Genomic DNA, 11,246 nt, shown 5'->3' on the forward strand with positions numbered 1-11,246 from the left:
GCAAGTAAATAAAACATCACACAGGTACTTTATTATTTTCAAAGGGCATAATTATGTGACTAAAGGAGTGATAAGCTAGCTAGTATTTGTTTTTTTCTGAGGACTGGTGGGAAAACTGACACAGAAAATAAATAAATAAATAAATGAATAACCGTGGATTCAATACAAATAAGTAAATAGATCATTAGCTATTTAAAAGGCAAGCAAGTCCTAGATATCCATAAAAAAATCGTACACATGAAAAAAAAGTCTGAACCAGAAGTCGTCGCCCAATACTACGTCATCACAATGCGCCCACTACACACCGCCTTCGTCAGGTCTACACTTTTCACACGTGAGTTCAACTACATTTTGTTGCCTTCCATAAAATATGTTCGTATCTTTTCGTTTTTCGACACATTAAGCTAAATGTATTAACTAAATGTTCGTCAACAATCTGTTGAATATGTCCGCTTCTTCGAAAAACTGTCGAGCTAGTCTGTTACTGCTCTCGTGCAGGGAGTTAGCATGAACGCCACCTCGTAGAGCTTGTCTTTAAGCCAAACTCCTCTTCCAGGATATGTCAATTTAACGTGTCACCGCTTATCTGCAACTATATAGACCTCGTATGACATGACTTCTGACATTTACTGAATCATTAGTTGTCTGAGGTAAATTCGGCATTCATTGCTATTACCCAACAACCAAAATTCCCTAGTTTACATAGATTACACAACTTTTCTTCACTGACATTACCCTCAGTCTTACCCAACCAGTAAGAAGAATTGGTAGATTGAAAGCACAACAATCAGTACTGAGATACGCAGTAGATACAGGAAATACTCTGTACTATAATACTTTGTCTTACCTATCTACTAAAATGTATTGATAAGAGAAAAAATGTTTAATGTGCGCCCATTTTTTCAGTTCACATTTGACTGACCTTTCATAATCTAATACAAACTGACCTGAAAGCAGAAATGTTGACTAATTTTCTATCGCTATTTGTACAGTTTAACAATACTAAGCATATAAAGTACAATATCTATCATATGATTACACAAGATACCAGTATTTGTGTGTATTTGTATCTAATTTCTAACATTTGAATAACAGACTACTTGTGATTCAGGTGAATGTGACTTTGAGCATCACTTCCTAATGATTACCTCATGTCTCACCCCTCATCTGTTTCATGTGGCAGCCTGAAGACTTGAACTGAGCTCCCTCTCAAACAAAACCAAGAAAATTCTGCATGTTTGGAGGTCCAAGCTATGCTGGCAAAAACAGAAGAAAGGAAGCTGCAGAAAGGTGGAGGAAAGAAGAGGAGACACCCCGGTGAAGATGGAGAAGGAGGAGAGAGGAAGAGGAGGGGAGGCGAAGATGGAGAAAAGGGTCAGGGAGACGGTGGCAGGAAGCGTCTGGACGCCCTGAGTGTTGGTTATTTCCGCCGAGTCGGGGAAAGACTCAGTGAAGGCTTTGAGGATAATGAGGAGAGAGGTGAGAGGGATTACTTCTCTGGAGATCTGAGCAAGCGGAGGACTGGAAGTTGGGAGAAAGGCTCATTAGACTAGTTCAGCATTATGTTTGAACTAAAGTCTGGGCTTTTGAACTACACTATATGGGGAAAAATAAATCATTAAGCCATCTTCAGATATAAGTTTTGTGATATCTGTTGAGGTGTGGAAAACCCTGCTAGTTTGTCTGGCTAAAGTTTAAAACATGCCATTTAAACAGCTAATGATCGACTTATTGTTTGGGTTATTTTCAAACAAAAATGCCATATATTTGCGTCTTCAGTTTCTCGAGTGAGGATTTTCTGCTTTTCTTTGTCTCATATTGTAGTAAATGAAATATCTTTGGGTTATTGTCATCGCAAAACAAGCTATTTGAAAATGTCACCTTGTGCTGTTTAGTTTACACTATTTTCTGACTTTTTGTAAGACAAACATAAAAAAACAAACAAACAAACAAACATAAATTGACAGCTTATTTGATAATGAAAAAAATTGTTAGTTGAAGCCTCGCTCTCATTTTTAGTGCAAAATTATTAGAAGTGAAATCAGACATTGAAGCAAACCAGAGATTCATTAACAGTTAAATGAATTATGATATTATAACAAGAAAACATATATTATATAATATAATATTAATATATTATCCAGCCCTAATGTGCATGTATTGCTTTATATAGCTTTGCCGTCTCCCTTTCTTTTCAGGGCTGGTTGTCAGAATTACTTAAAATGCTTTTTTCTAATACAGGCTAAAATGAACAAAGGCTCCAGATAGCTTATAAACACTTTTCTAGCACAGTGTGAAATACTGTGAACTCAAAAATGTCTGGTCACATTCCTTCATCGCCTTTACTTATTAGAACTTGAATCAGATGTTCTGAATTAAATCATATCTTCACCCATGTTTTACACTGTATTTTATTAAGGCACAGTTCATGTACAGCTGCTGGTGTCAGGTAACATATATATATATACACTGATGTCAAAACACTTTAAACTGGGGCTGCATCTAGCAATAACTTTCATTATTGATTAATTGGCTGATTATCTTCTCAATGAACCGATCAGTCCTTTTGTCTGAAAATCTCAGAAAATAGTAAAAAAATATCTATTATAATTTCCCAGAATGCAAAGTGGCATTGTCATAGCCTTCAGATAACTTGTTTCAATCGACCAATCAACAGTCTGAACTCATAAGCATTCAGTTTCGCTACTACAAGCTTCAAATCCTCACATTAGAGAAGCTGGAACCAGAGAATGAGGAAGCCATGTTTGCTTGAAAAATGACTGAAATGGTTAATCGATTATTACGATAGTTGATGATTGATTTCTTTTTTTTTGCCTAATGATGAGACGGCTGGATGGAGACAGTTTTGTTTACGTTTATTTAAACGAGTAGTAACCACTAGGTGCTGCTAACTGTAGCTGCCCTTAGCTGGTTAGCTCAGTTAGCTGTGCAGCTAGCAGTTTGAAGTGGGAGCTCAAGGACGTGTTGGTGTTTACACGGCTGGTACAGGAGCTTTGGACCGGGATGGGCTTAGGTTAGCTGGTTAGCATGCTAACTTAAATAGATATCACTGCAGCATAGACATAATTATTCTGTTGATAATGCTATTTTTGAATGTTTTCAACTAAAATTCTTATTCCCCCTTTAAGTAACCAGGTAACAGTCAACCTCTTGACAGTAACCGGAGTAAAGGACTAAGGACACCCGATTTTTTTATCCAGATATATTCACCTGGAGAAAACAGATTTTCTCTGCCATGTATACGTTTTAACTAGCTTTCTGATTGGTATAACATTATTCTGCTTATTACAGCCTCATTGCATTATTTTACCTGAAATGTAACAAGCAGCTTACGCTGCCTCCATCTGTCCAGTTCCATTATAGTTATATTCTTAGTTGACCTCAACCACTGTCCAGTTTCTCATTTCTAATTTTTCTTTTCTTTTACTTAATATTTGTCTCGATTGCTCTATCTATAACTGTGTATGATCTCTCGCTGTATGTTTCTTCCATAGAGATGTTTGTGGAGAATGTCCTCATAGAAGTTAAAGGTAAAGCGGCCCTGGTGGCGATGGACCAGACTGGAAGCATCACTCTGCAGCGGCTGCTCCCACTCTCCAGTCCTGACCAGGTGGGGGAGGTGATGGCTGAACTGGGGGGAGAATCGGGGTCCGGGTTTAAGACGGTCTCTTGTGACCGGTGCGGCGGCCATGTGGTGGAGAGTGCCGTCAGACAGATGTCCAAGTGGATGGGTAAGATTACATGTTTCATTGAGATGGGAGAAAATAGGTGAAATCACACAAAACCAACAGCAGACCCCTGACCCCTGTGTGCCTCCTCTGTATCCATTCATGTTTAGAGTCCTCACAGAAGTCTGCTACCACAGAAGAAGAAGAAGAGGAGAGTTGTGGAGTGTTGGAGGCCCAGGTGTTGTCTTTTAGCCAGGTGGTGAGAGACAACTGTGCTGAGTTCGTCAAACATGTTCATGGCTCACACGTGGTGCGCACACTCCTACATGTGCTGGCAGGTTGTCTCGGACCGCCACGCACCGAGTCTCGTCCAGGTACGCACACACACAAATTCACTGCTATGCATACCACAGCGGTTTTCAAAGTCTGACACTGTGCCACTGTTTTCACAGCCTATAATGGGAATCAACTAGCTGGCATCATTAAAAAATATGCTGAATTAACAGAAGGAAGTTCTGTTGTTATAAGCATCATCTTTCTATGAATTTAAAGCATATGGACATGTGAGATATTGTTACCCTTTTAAGTGTCATATGGAATCTAAAATATGTGGAAGCACAGTGTTGCTGCTGTTGATAAGCTATCGGCAACAACTTGAGCCATGTTTTTCTAAGCCTATATTTGGCATCAGCAGACTGGCATCATTAAATGTATGCCGAATTAGCTAGCAGCAAGTCCTGTTTCCAGTGTACACATTGATGTATAGACAGCTATCACTGGATCATTTTGATAGAGAAGAAAACTTAAAAACATGATGATTCCTAGGCAAGTTCTGTTGTTGTAAGTGTCTTTTTTTTCTTTGATTTCTAAGCAGATTTATGTACATTTCTTTGTGATGGACATAGAGATATTGATATCCTCTGAAAGTGTAAGTCACACTGAATCTAAAAATGTTATATAGATTGTCTGTGTGTCCATGAACAGCCTCTGTAAGCTCCAAAGTCTGACACTGCCCCATCACGCAAAATAGAACTGTAACATCGCCCAAATCTCCCAGTGTTTACGGGAACCTCTGAGCTTCTGTAATGTCAAAAAATATTCACAGTGAAACATGAAAAAGGTTTATATTAGTAGCTGATCACACCGAGATGTTTCGCTGTAAAGGCGTCACGAGCAAAACCACTGTTGTTTCTTTATAAGGGCACGTCTGGCGTGGTCCTAGTCCCTAACGCTCCAGGATTTTGAACTACAGTTCAAATATTTAGGGGCTTTGGGGGATGTACACAGAAGTATACTGTTGCTGCAGTTGGTTTGCTCTGTGTTTTTCTTACCCTATATTTGGCATCAACAAGTTGGCATTTAAAAGTACACCGAATTAGGCAAGTTCTGTGGTTCTATGGAGCGTCTTTTTTGTTTGATTTCTTAGCAGATGATGGACATTGAATATAATGATAATCCTCCGAGGGCGAAAGTCTCAGTGAATCTAAAAAGGTGTTCAACTGTATTCAGTTGTGTCTGTGTTTTGACTCCTAGAAGGAGATTGATTTTTGAGGCGACCTGAGACAATCTGAGACCTAAGAGGGTTTTAAAGTCTCCGTGAGTGTGAGCTGTGTGTCACAGTTGTTGCTGCAGCTCCAACAACAGCCCCCCTCCTGTGAGGTGCGCCTCACAGTTTGAAATCTCGACATCAAGCTGTTATTGTTGTTGTTGAACGTCTGTGACCCAACATTGCCCAGTGTCTGGCAACATTGGCACCAGTTGACCCTCAGCAGACAGATTAAGAGCTGCCTGAGCTGCTAGAAAATAAGTGACTTCACCCATTCGATGTGCTTTTTCACCTCAGTCCAACAGATCAGAAGTTTAATTTTCTTCCTGACAGTTTCAGTTCTTCTAGGCCACTCCAGTACGACAGGACTTCACCACACTTGTGGCTTTTCCCTTTACGCTTGCATTCATGTCATCATTTGTCTTTTGTTGTTCCTGTTTTTCTCCAGGTGCTAAAGAACGTAACATTGCTCCCCAGCTGACAGACTTTGAGATTCCCACATCATTTTGGTACGAGCTCAAAAGCCTCACAGAGACCTTGATGGACAACGTTAATCGTGAGTCAGCTCTAATCAAACGCTTAGTATTGCCAAGCAAATGATACGTGCTCACACTTCAATGACTTTTTTTTATTTGACTCTCTTTGCCTCTTTTCTTCAAACGTTTTTCTTTGCTTGGTCTGTTTGGTAGCTTAAGCCATCACTGTGAGCGCTGGAAACAGTAGCTTACCCTTTGTGCATGAACATTTTGAATACTTGGTTAATGAATGCCCCATGATCTTTTGAAAGGGAGCGTTTGAAATAATGTGGCAGACTGTCTGCAGTGCTGCTGCCTCCTCCTCTTCCTCATCTTGCTCTCTGCTCGCTGATCTGACATTTTTCTTGGAGTCAGAAAAACATTTGAGCCCATTTAATGCAAGTGAGGACTCTTAAGCGAGTCATAGTGGAAGCGCCCAAGGGCAGCTTTTCTGAATAGAAAGTCATCTAGATTGTGTTTAGAATTTCTTGCGTTTGATATCAAAATTTAATGAAATAGTCAATAAGTAACCTTGGGGCGGGTGCACACGCCAAAGAGAAGCTTAAGTGGCTTTTAACAGAGCTCTGCTGCACAGGGACAAAGAGTAACTCTGTTTTGTCCACGTTTAATCACATTAAACAGCAGTTTCTAGTCAACAGAAGCGTCTGGATAACTGGAGAGAGAGCACATATGCGTCTGAGGATGCAGCTCTTGCAATCTTCCTTGGAAGCGTTGGAGTCTGGCACAGCAGGAGCTAATATACATTTTCTGTCCAGCAATTATTTGGTTCTTCTCTGCCAACATACAGTATACACTGACACTGATATATGTGCACTAAGCTACTGGCCTGATTTATTGGTGTAACTCGAGAGGAAAATGCATACAACACATTAGTTAGACCTCAGGGGATACACACCGGGTGTTTTTGTGAAGAAACCCTGAATGTTTTGTTTACTTTGCCACAGGGCATCTTTAAATTGGCAGAAAGTGTTAACAAGTATTTTTCTCTCCTGTTGTTCCTCCTTTTCCAGTAAGTGTGACAGATGCTGTTTCCAGCGCAGTGTTCCAGACCATGCTGACCGTGTGTCACAGAAAACGGCCCAAACTCTGCAAACAGCTCCTCAAACGCATCATGGAGTATCTGACAAGCCGCAGCGCCGCTCCAGGAGTGAGGTCAGGGACGACTCTCTTCCGTTCGTCCACAGATGAGTCCCTATTACCATGAAATGTTTTGTTAAAGGCTGCTCTTGTTTCTGCGCTCCTTTGCAGTCCTCTCCTGGTCTTTCTCAAGGATCAGGCCTCCAGCCGCCTCATTGAGACCGTCATCCAGCTGTCCCACAAGTCCCTGCTCCGCGACCTCTACAAGAACCACCTCAAGGGTCATCTGGTTGACTTAGCCCTCCATCCCATCGCCAACTTCCCCATACAGAGGCTAACAGCAGCCTCGGCCAAATACAAAGTGGTGGGTCATAATGTCTGCATGTCACACGGATCACTGTCAGGATTTTTTCATTGCGAGAACGATTCAATTCTCTCTGTTTCTCTTCTGTAGTTCTTGAGGTTGTTTGATGAGCTGATCCAAGGTCTGGAGGCCATCTTGGCCGCAGGTCACATGGGTGTGATCGTCCAGCTGGCAGAGAGCTGTGCAGAGAGCGAAGAGAAACAGGAAGAGTTGATGCAGTGCCTCCTGCGTGTAAGTGTTTGTTATTGAGACGTAATGGCCACAGGGGTCTTAAATCAACAGAACGATACCCTTGTTTCTTTTCGTTTCTCCTTTTTTATGACTGAAATTGTGCAAAACAGCACAATGAAACAACTTAATGTTTGATTTGTGGGTAATGAAACCCCTGTTGATGTTTTGCCTCCCAGGCGTTCCACTGTGCTGAGCCTGGCTCCCGACACGTCAGCTGCCTCCCGCTCTTCATGTCCCTGCTCGCCTATGAGGTGTACTACCACTCTGACACAGCAGAGGGCAACACACAGACGGAGGTAAACCACTGAGATAACTGGTTTTTCAGTTATGTCAACATTACAGTTTAGTTACTAGTGCAAAACTGCAACACCACTGTCAGCCCATTGAAAACAGATGCAGTGAGGTTGATTTCCAGTCTTCTTGATCATGTCTAGGTACCGCTGTCCTCCATCTGTTACCACGGCTCCCGGCTGGTCCAGGCGCTGGCCCGGTTCAAGGAGCGCTCGCTCCTCCTGAGCAGCCTGCGCACCCTGACCCCCGCTGACCTCCTGACGCTGGCCTCGGACCCCGCAGGCAGCCACGTCCTCCAGGCCCTCATCACCACATCCAGCGACAAAGGAAGAGGCAAGATCCTCAAGAGACTGGAGGTACGAGTACAGTCCTCAAAAAATAGTCAAAACTACAGTGAAGAGCTGTTTAAGGGAATTATTGAGCCTTTTCTACATCTTCAGTGGGAACAAACTTGCCTGGGGCTAAGAGACAGGCTGAGGAAGACTTGGAAAACCAGCACACTGTTGGTTTTGGTCTTTTAATGGGATTTGTTAACACTAAAACTGTAGAATACCAACAGTGGGATTAAGATTTGTTTATCCTTATGCAAATGGTTGGTGTTGCTTCTTTTTGAGGGAATGAATTTCACAGTAAGTGCTGCTCTACTTAAAATGATGCTGCTGTTTCTTATAACTTTTCTACATATGCTTCTAGTCTCTATGTGAACTGTGAAAATGAAATGTAACTAATAGAGAGTGGAAATGGAGGCTGAACTTCCAGGTCCTGATACAGGATTAAGAAAGCCTCCTTCAAGATCCATTAGACTTTTGGGAAAACGCTGACGCCAGGTTCAGACAGGACGCCGCTCGGAAATTCTCGCGCGAGCCACGGCCCTTCTGTTCACACCAGACACGAATTTCTCCGCGCTGGTCGGCAAACGGCTCTGCTCCTCAGCTGTTCTGTAGTCACACTTGGAGCTGTTTTTTCATCATAGGAAAGTAAATAACCGCATAAAATTACAACGCCATGTTTTCCTGACAACTGTAAATGTATGTCCACTTCATAGTAATGAGTAGTTTTCTGTCAATCGGGGTGTTTAATTATCGAAAATAGTTTTATTTTGAAAATCGACCGGATTCTCTCGTTGTTGCTTTGTTTGACTTCCTGCCCGGCTTGACACATTCAGCCACGGCACGCGAAACAAATAGACCAGCTCGGCAGCGGAGCAGACCGCCGCGGCGCTTCCTATGTGAACGACACAATTGGTTAACATGGGCGCCAAATCGAAAATGGCTCCGCTCCTCGGCGCTTCACAGCTAATCGCGGCGCTTCGGCGTCCAGTCTGAACCCGGCGTAATACAGAAAATAAAGCCTTAGGAAAAAATACATTTTGCAACAGTATGTCATTTGGCTCTCTTTCTATATTCAGAGAGAGAGTAGATGTTTGAAAAATTACCACATGTTGTTCATTCACTGCCTTTAATGAACACCTCACCTGATGCGCCAGATGGTTTTTTTCACAGAACCATCTGGAAAACAGTCATTAGGAACTGTCTGGAAAAGGGCAGACACTTTCAGAAAACTATTGACAGGTGATTGACAGAAACATCTGTCTATCACAAGCTGACAGTAAATCAAACTCTTATCGAAGGCAGTCGGGATAAGAGCAAAGGCTTCTGATATATCTGATGCTATAGCAGTATCTATGCTAACCTCTTGAGGTGCCGCCATTGCTGTTTACAAGAACAATCTCGCTGTCATCACACCAAAACCACGGCTGTAGCTGCGAGTAGTTCCTCATAGGATGCTGATTCATTGAACCACCTTGATTCAGCCAGAAGTCCGTAGATCTCATGAATCCAGCTGTTTTCAAAGGCAAACTAACGTGGGGTGATAAACATCTCAACACAATTAACTCCTTAAGAAGTACACAATGTGGACATCTATCAACAAGATATTACTCACAAACTTCTAATATACTTTATAGTTAAGTTTACGTGATTGTTTCAGGTAAAAAATAAAAACATTTTTTTCACTACAGGAGCAGTCAGGTCATTATAATTATGTTCCCCTATACTCGAGTCCTCCTTGTCAGATAGTGTATGCAGAGAAACTTTATCAACAGTCTCAATATTATGTAAGTGTTCTTGCTTCTTTAGCTTTTATAAATGGATAACATGTTTCATTCTGTCTTCATTTCTGTCCCCACAGGGTCAGTATGTTCAGATGGCCTGCTCCAGGTTAGGAAGTCGAGTCCTGGAAGCCATATGGAATGGTGCTTCAGTCAATCACAGGCAAAGCATCGCACAGGAACTAGGTAATACAAATCATGAAAACAATCCTGACTAGTTCTTTTTTTAATTTGGTTTCACACCTTGCCTGTAGTTCACATCTCTGTTAATGACCTCTTTCCTCTCCCATCTCTCCTTCCCTTCCAGTGGGGAGTGAAAGCCAGCTGAGGTCAGACCAGTTCGCTCGCCACGTCTGGGCAAAATTCGCCCTCTCCCACTTCATGCACAGAAGAGCCCACTGGCAGGAAATCCAGACCGGCGAGTCTAAGAAGCGGAAACTCTTCAGTGACATTCTTGAGTGAAAGAAATATATATTTAAATAGTTTGTTAGTGTTGTTTTTGCTATGTAATTGGATAAAACACAATAAAAGAAGAAATGTTTCCTTATTTTTGTGAGAATTTGTGTGAGCTTAGGTCCCTAAGAATGGCAATATACAGTGGTTGTATATACGTTTGTAAAGAGTTACTTGGCCACTAGGGGCTGCTAGTGTAGCATTTATCCTCCGAGTGTTGTCTGGTGGTGGTCCAGGTCCTCAGATGAGTGAAGCAACACCAATTCAAATGTGAGAAGATAAAGTCACTTCGAAGCGCTGACACTACATCTGTTTTTTAAGCTGCTTCATTTTGTTGTATTTGCTTTAAGTATCACTGTCTGATAATGACACAACATAAAATAATCCAGTCTGCATATACGCATACTTAAATATAGAAAAGTGTTTTTTTTTACATTTCAGACATTTGAGAGAAAAAGTCTGAAGAGTGAAAAAGATCAGAAAATCTTTGAAGCTCCTCTGTTCCCCTAAATGATTTAATGAGTTCCTCCCAGAAACCAAACAAATTCAGGCTATTGGAAAACATTCTGTCTCTGCAGCGAGCCTGTTTGGCTTCAGGCCTGTTGGAGACACATAGCTTAGTGACCAGGGAGAACATTGATTACATATTGATTTGAAGAAGGAAGGCCTTCATCTTGGCAGAGAAACAAGCAGCCATGCTACAAGATAGCACATGTGACCCCCAACAATAAGGGCCACCAAACCTGTTGGTCATAACTACACTGGCAATTAATTTACAGTTTTTTGCAGTTTGATTTAAACTAATGAGATCAGTTTAAAGTGAGTCTATCTACTTCAGTTGTTTGGGAAAGTGCTGCAAAGTCGTTTTGTACTGAAGCTCCAGAAATGTTTTCTGGTCTAAGAAAGTTCACCTGACATTCCGTTGGTCGTTAAAATTGAGATAAATACT

At 41.7% G+C, this 11,246-nt stretch overlaps 1 protein-coding gene across 1 annotated transcript; it reads left to right on the top strand.

Moving 5' to 3' along the window:
- Nucleotides 1-264: 264 nt before the first annotated feature.
- On the top strand, nt 265-10,391 carry LOC141016231 (nucleolar protein 9). The gene is made up of 12 exons (XM_073490483.1): nt 265-334; nt 1,184-1,479; nt 3,516-3,752; nt 3,860-4,063; nt 5,684-5,791; nt 6,782-6,923; nt 7,020-7,212; nt 7,303-7,443; nt 7,620-7,739; nt 7,878-8,090; nt 9,925-10,030; nt 10,152-10,391. The coding sequence occupies exons 2-12, from the start codon at nt 1,254-1,256 to the stop codon at nt 10,304-10,306; spliced, it is 1,845 nt and encodes a 614-aa protein (XP_073346584.1). The 5' UTR covers nt 265-334; nt 1,184-1,253; the 3' UTR covers nt 10,307-10,391.
- The last annotated feature ends 855 nt before the right edge of the window (nt 10,392-11,246 follow it).

The sequence above is a fragment of the Pagrus major genome, chromosome 21 (assembly GCF_040436345.1).
Source record: "Pagrus major chromosome 21, Pma_NU_1.0".
NCBI lineage: Eukaryota > Metazoa > Chordata > Actinopteri > Spariformes > Sparidae > Pagrus > Pagrus major.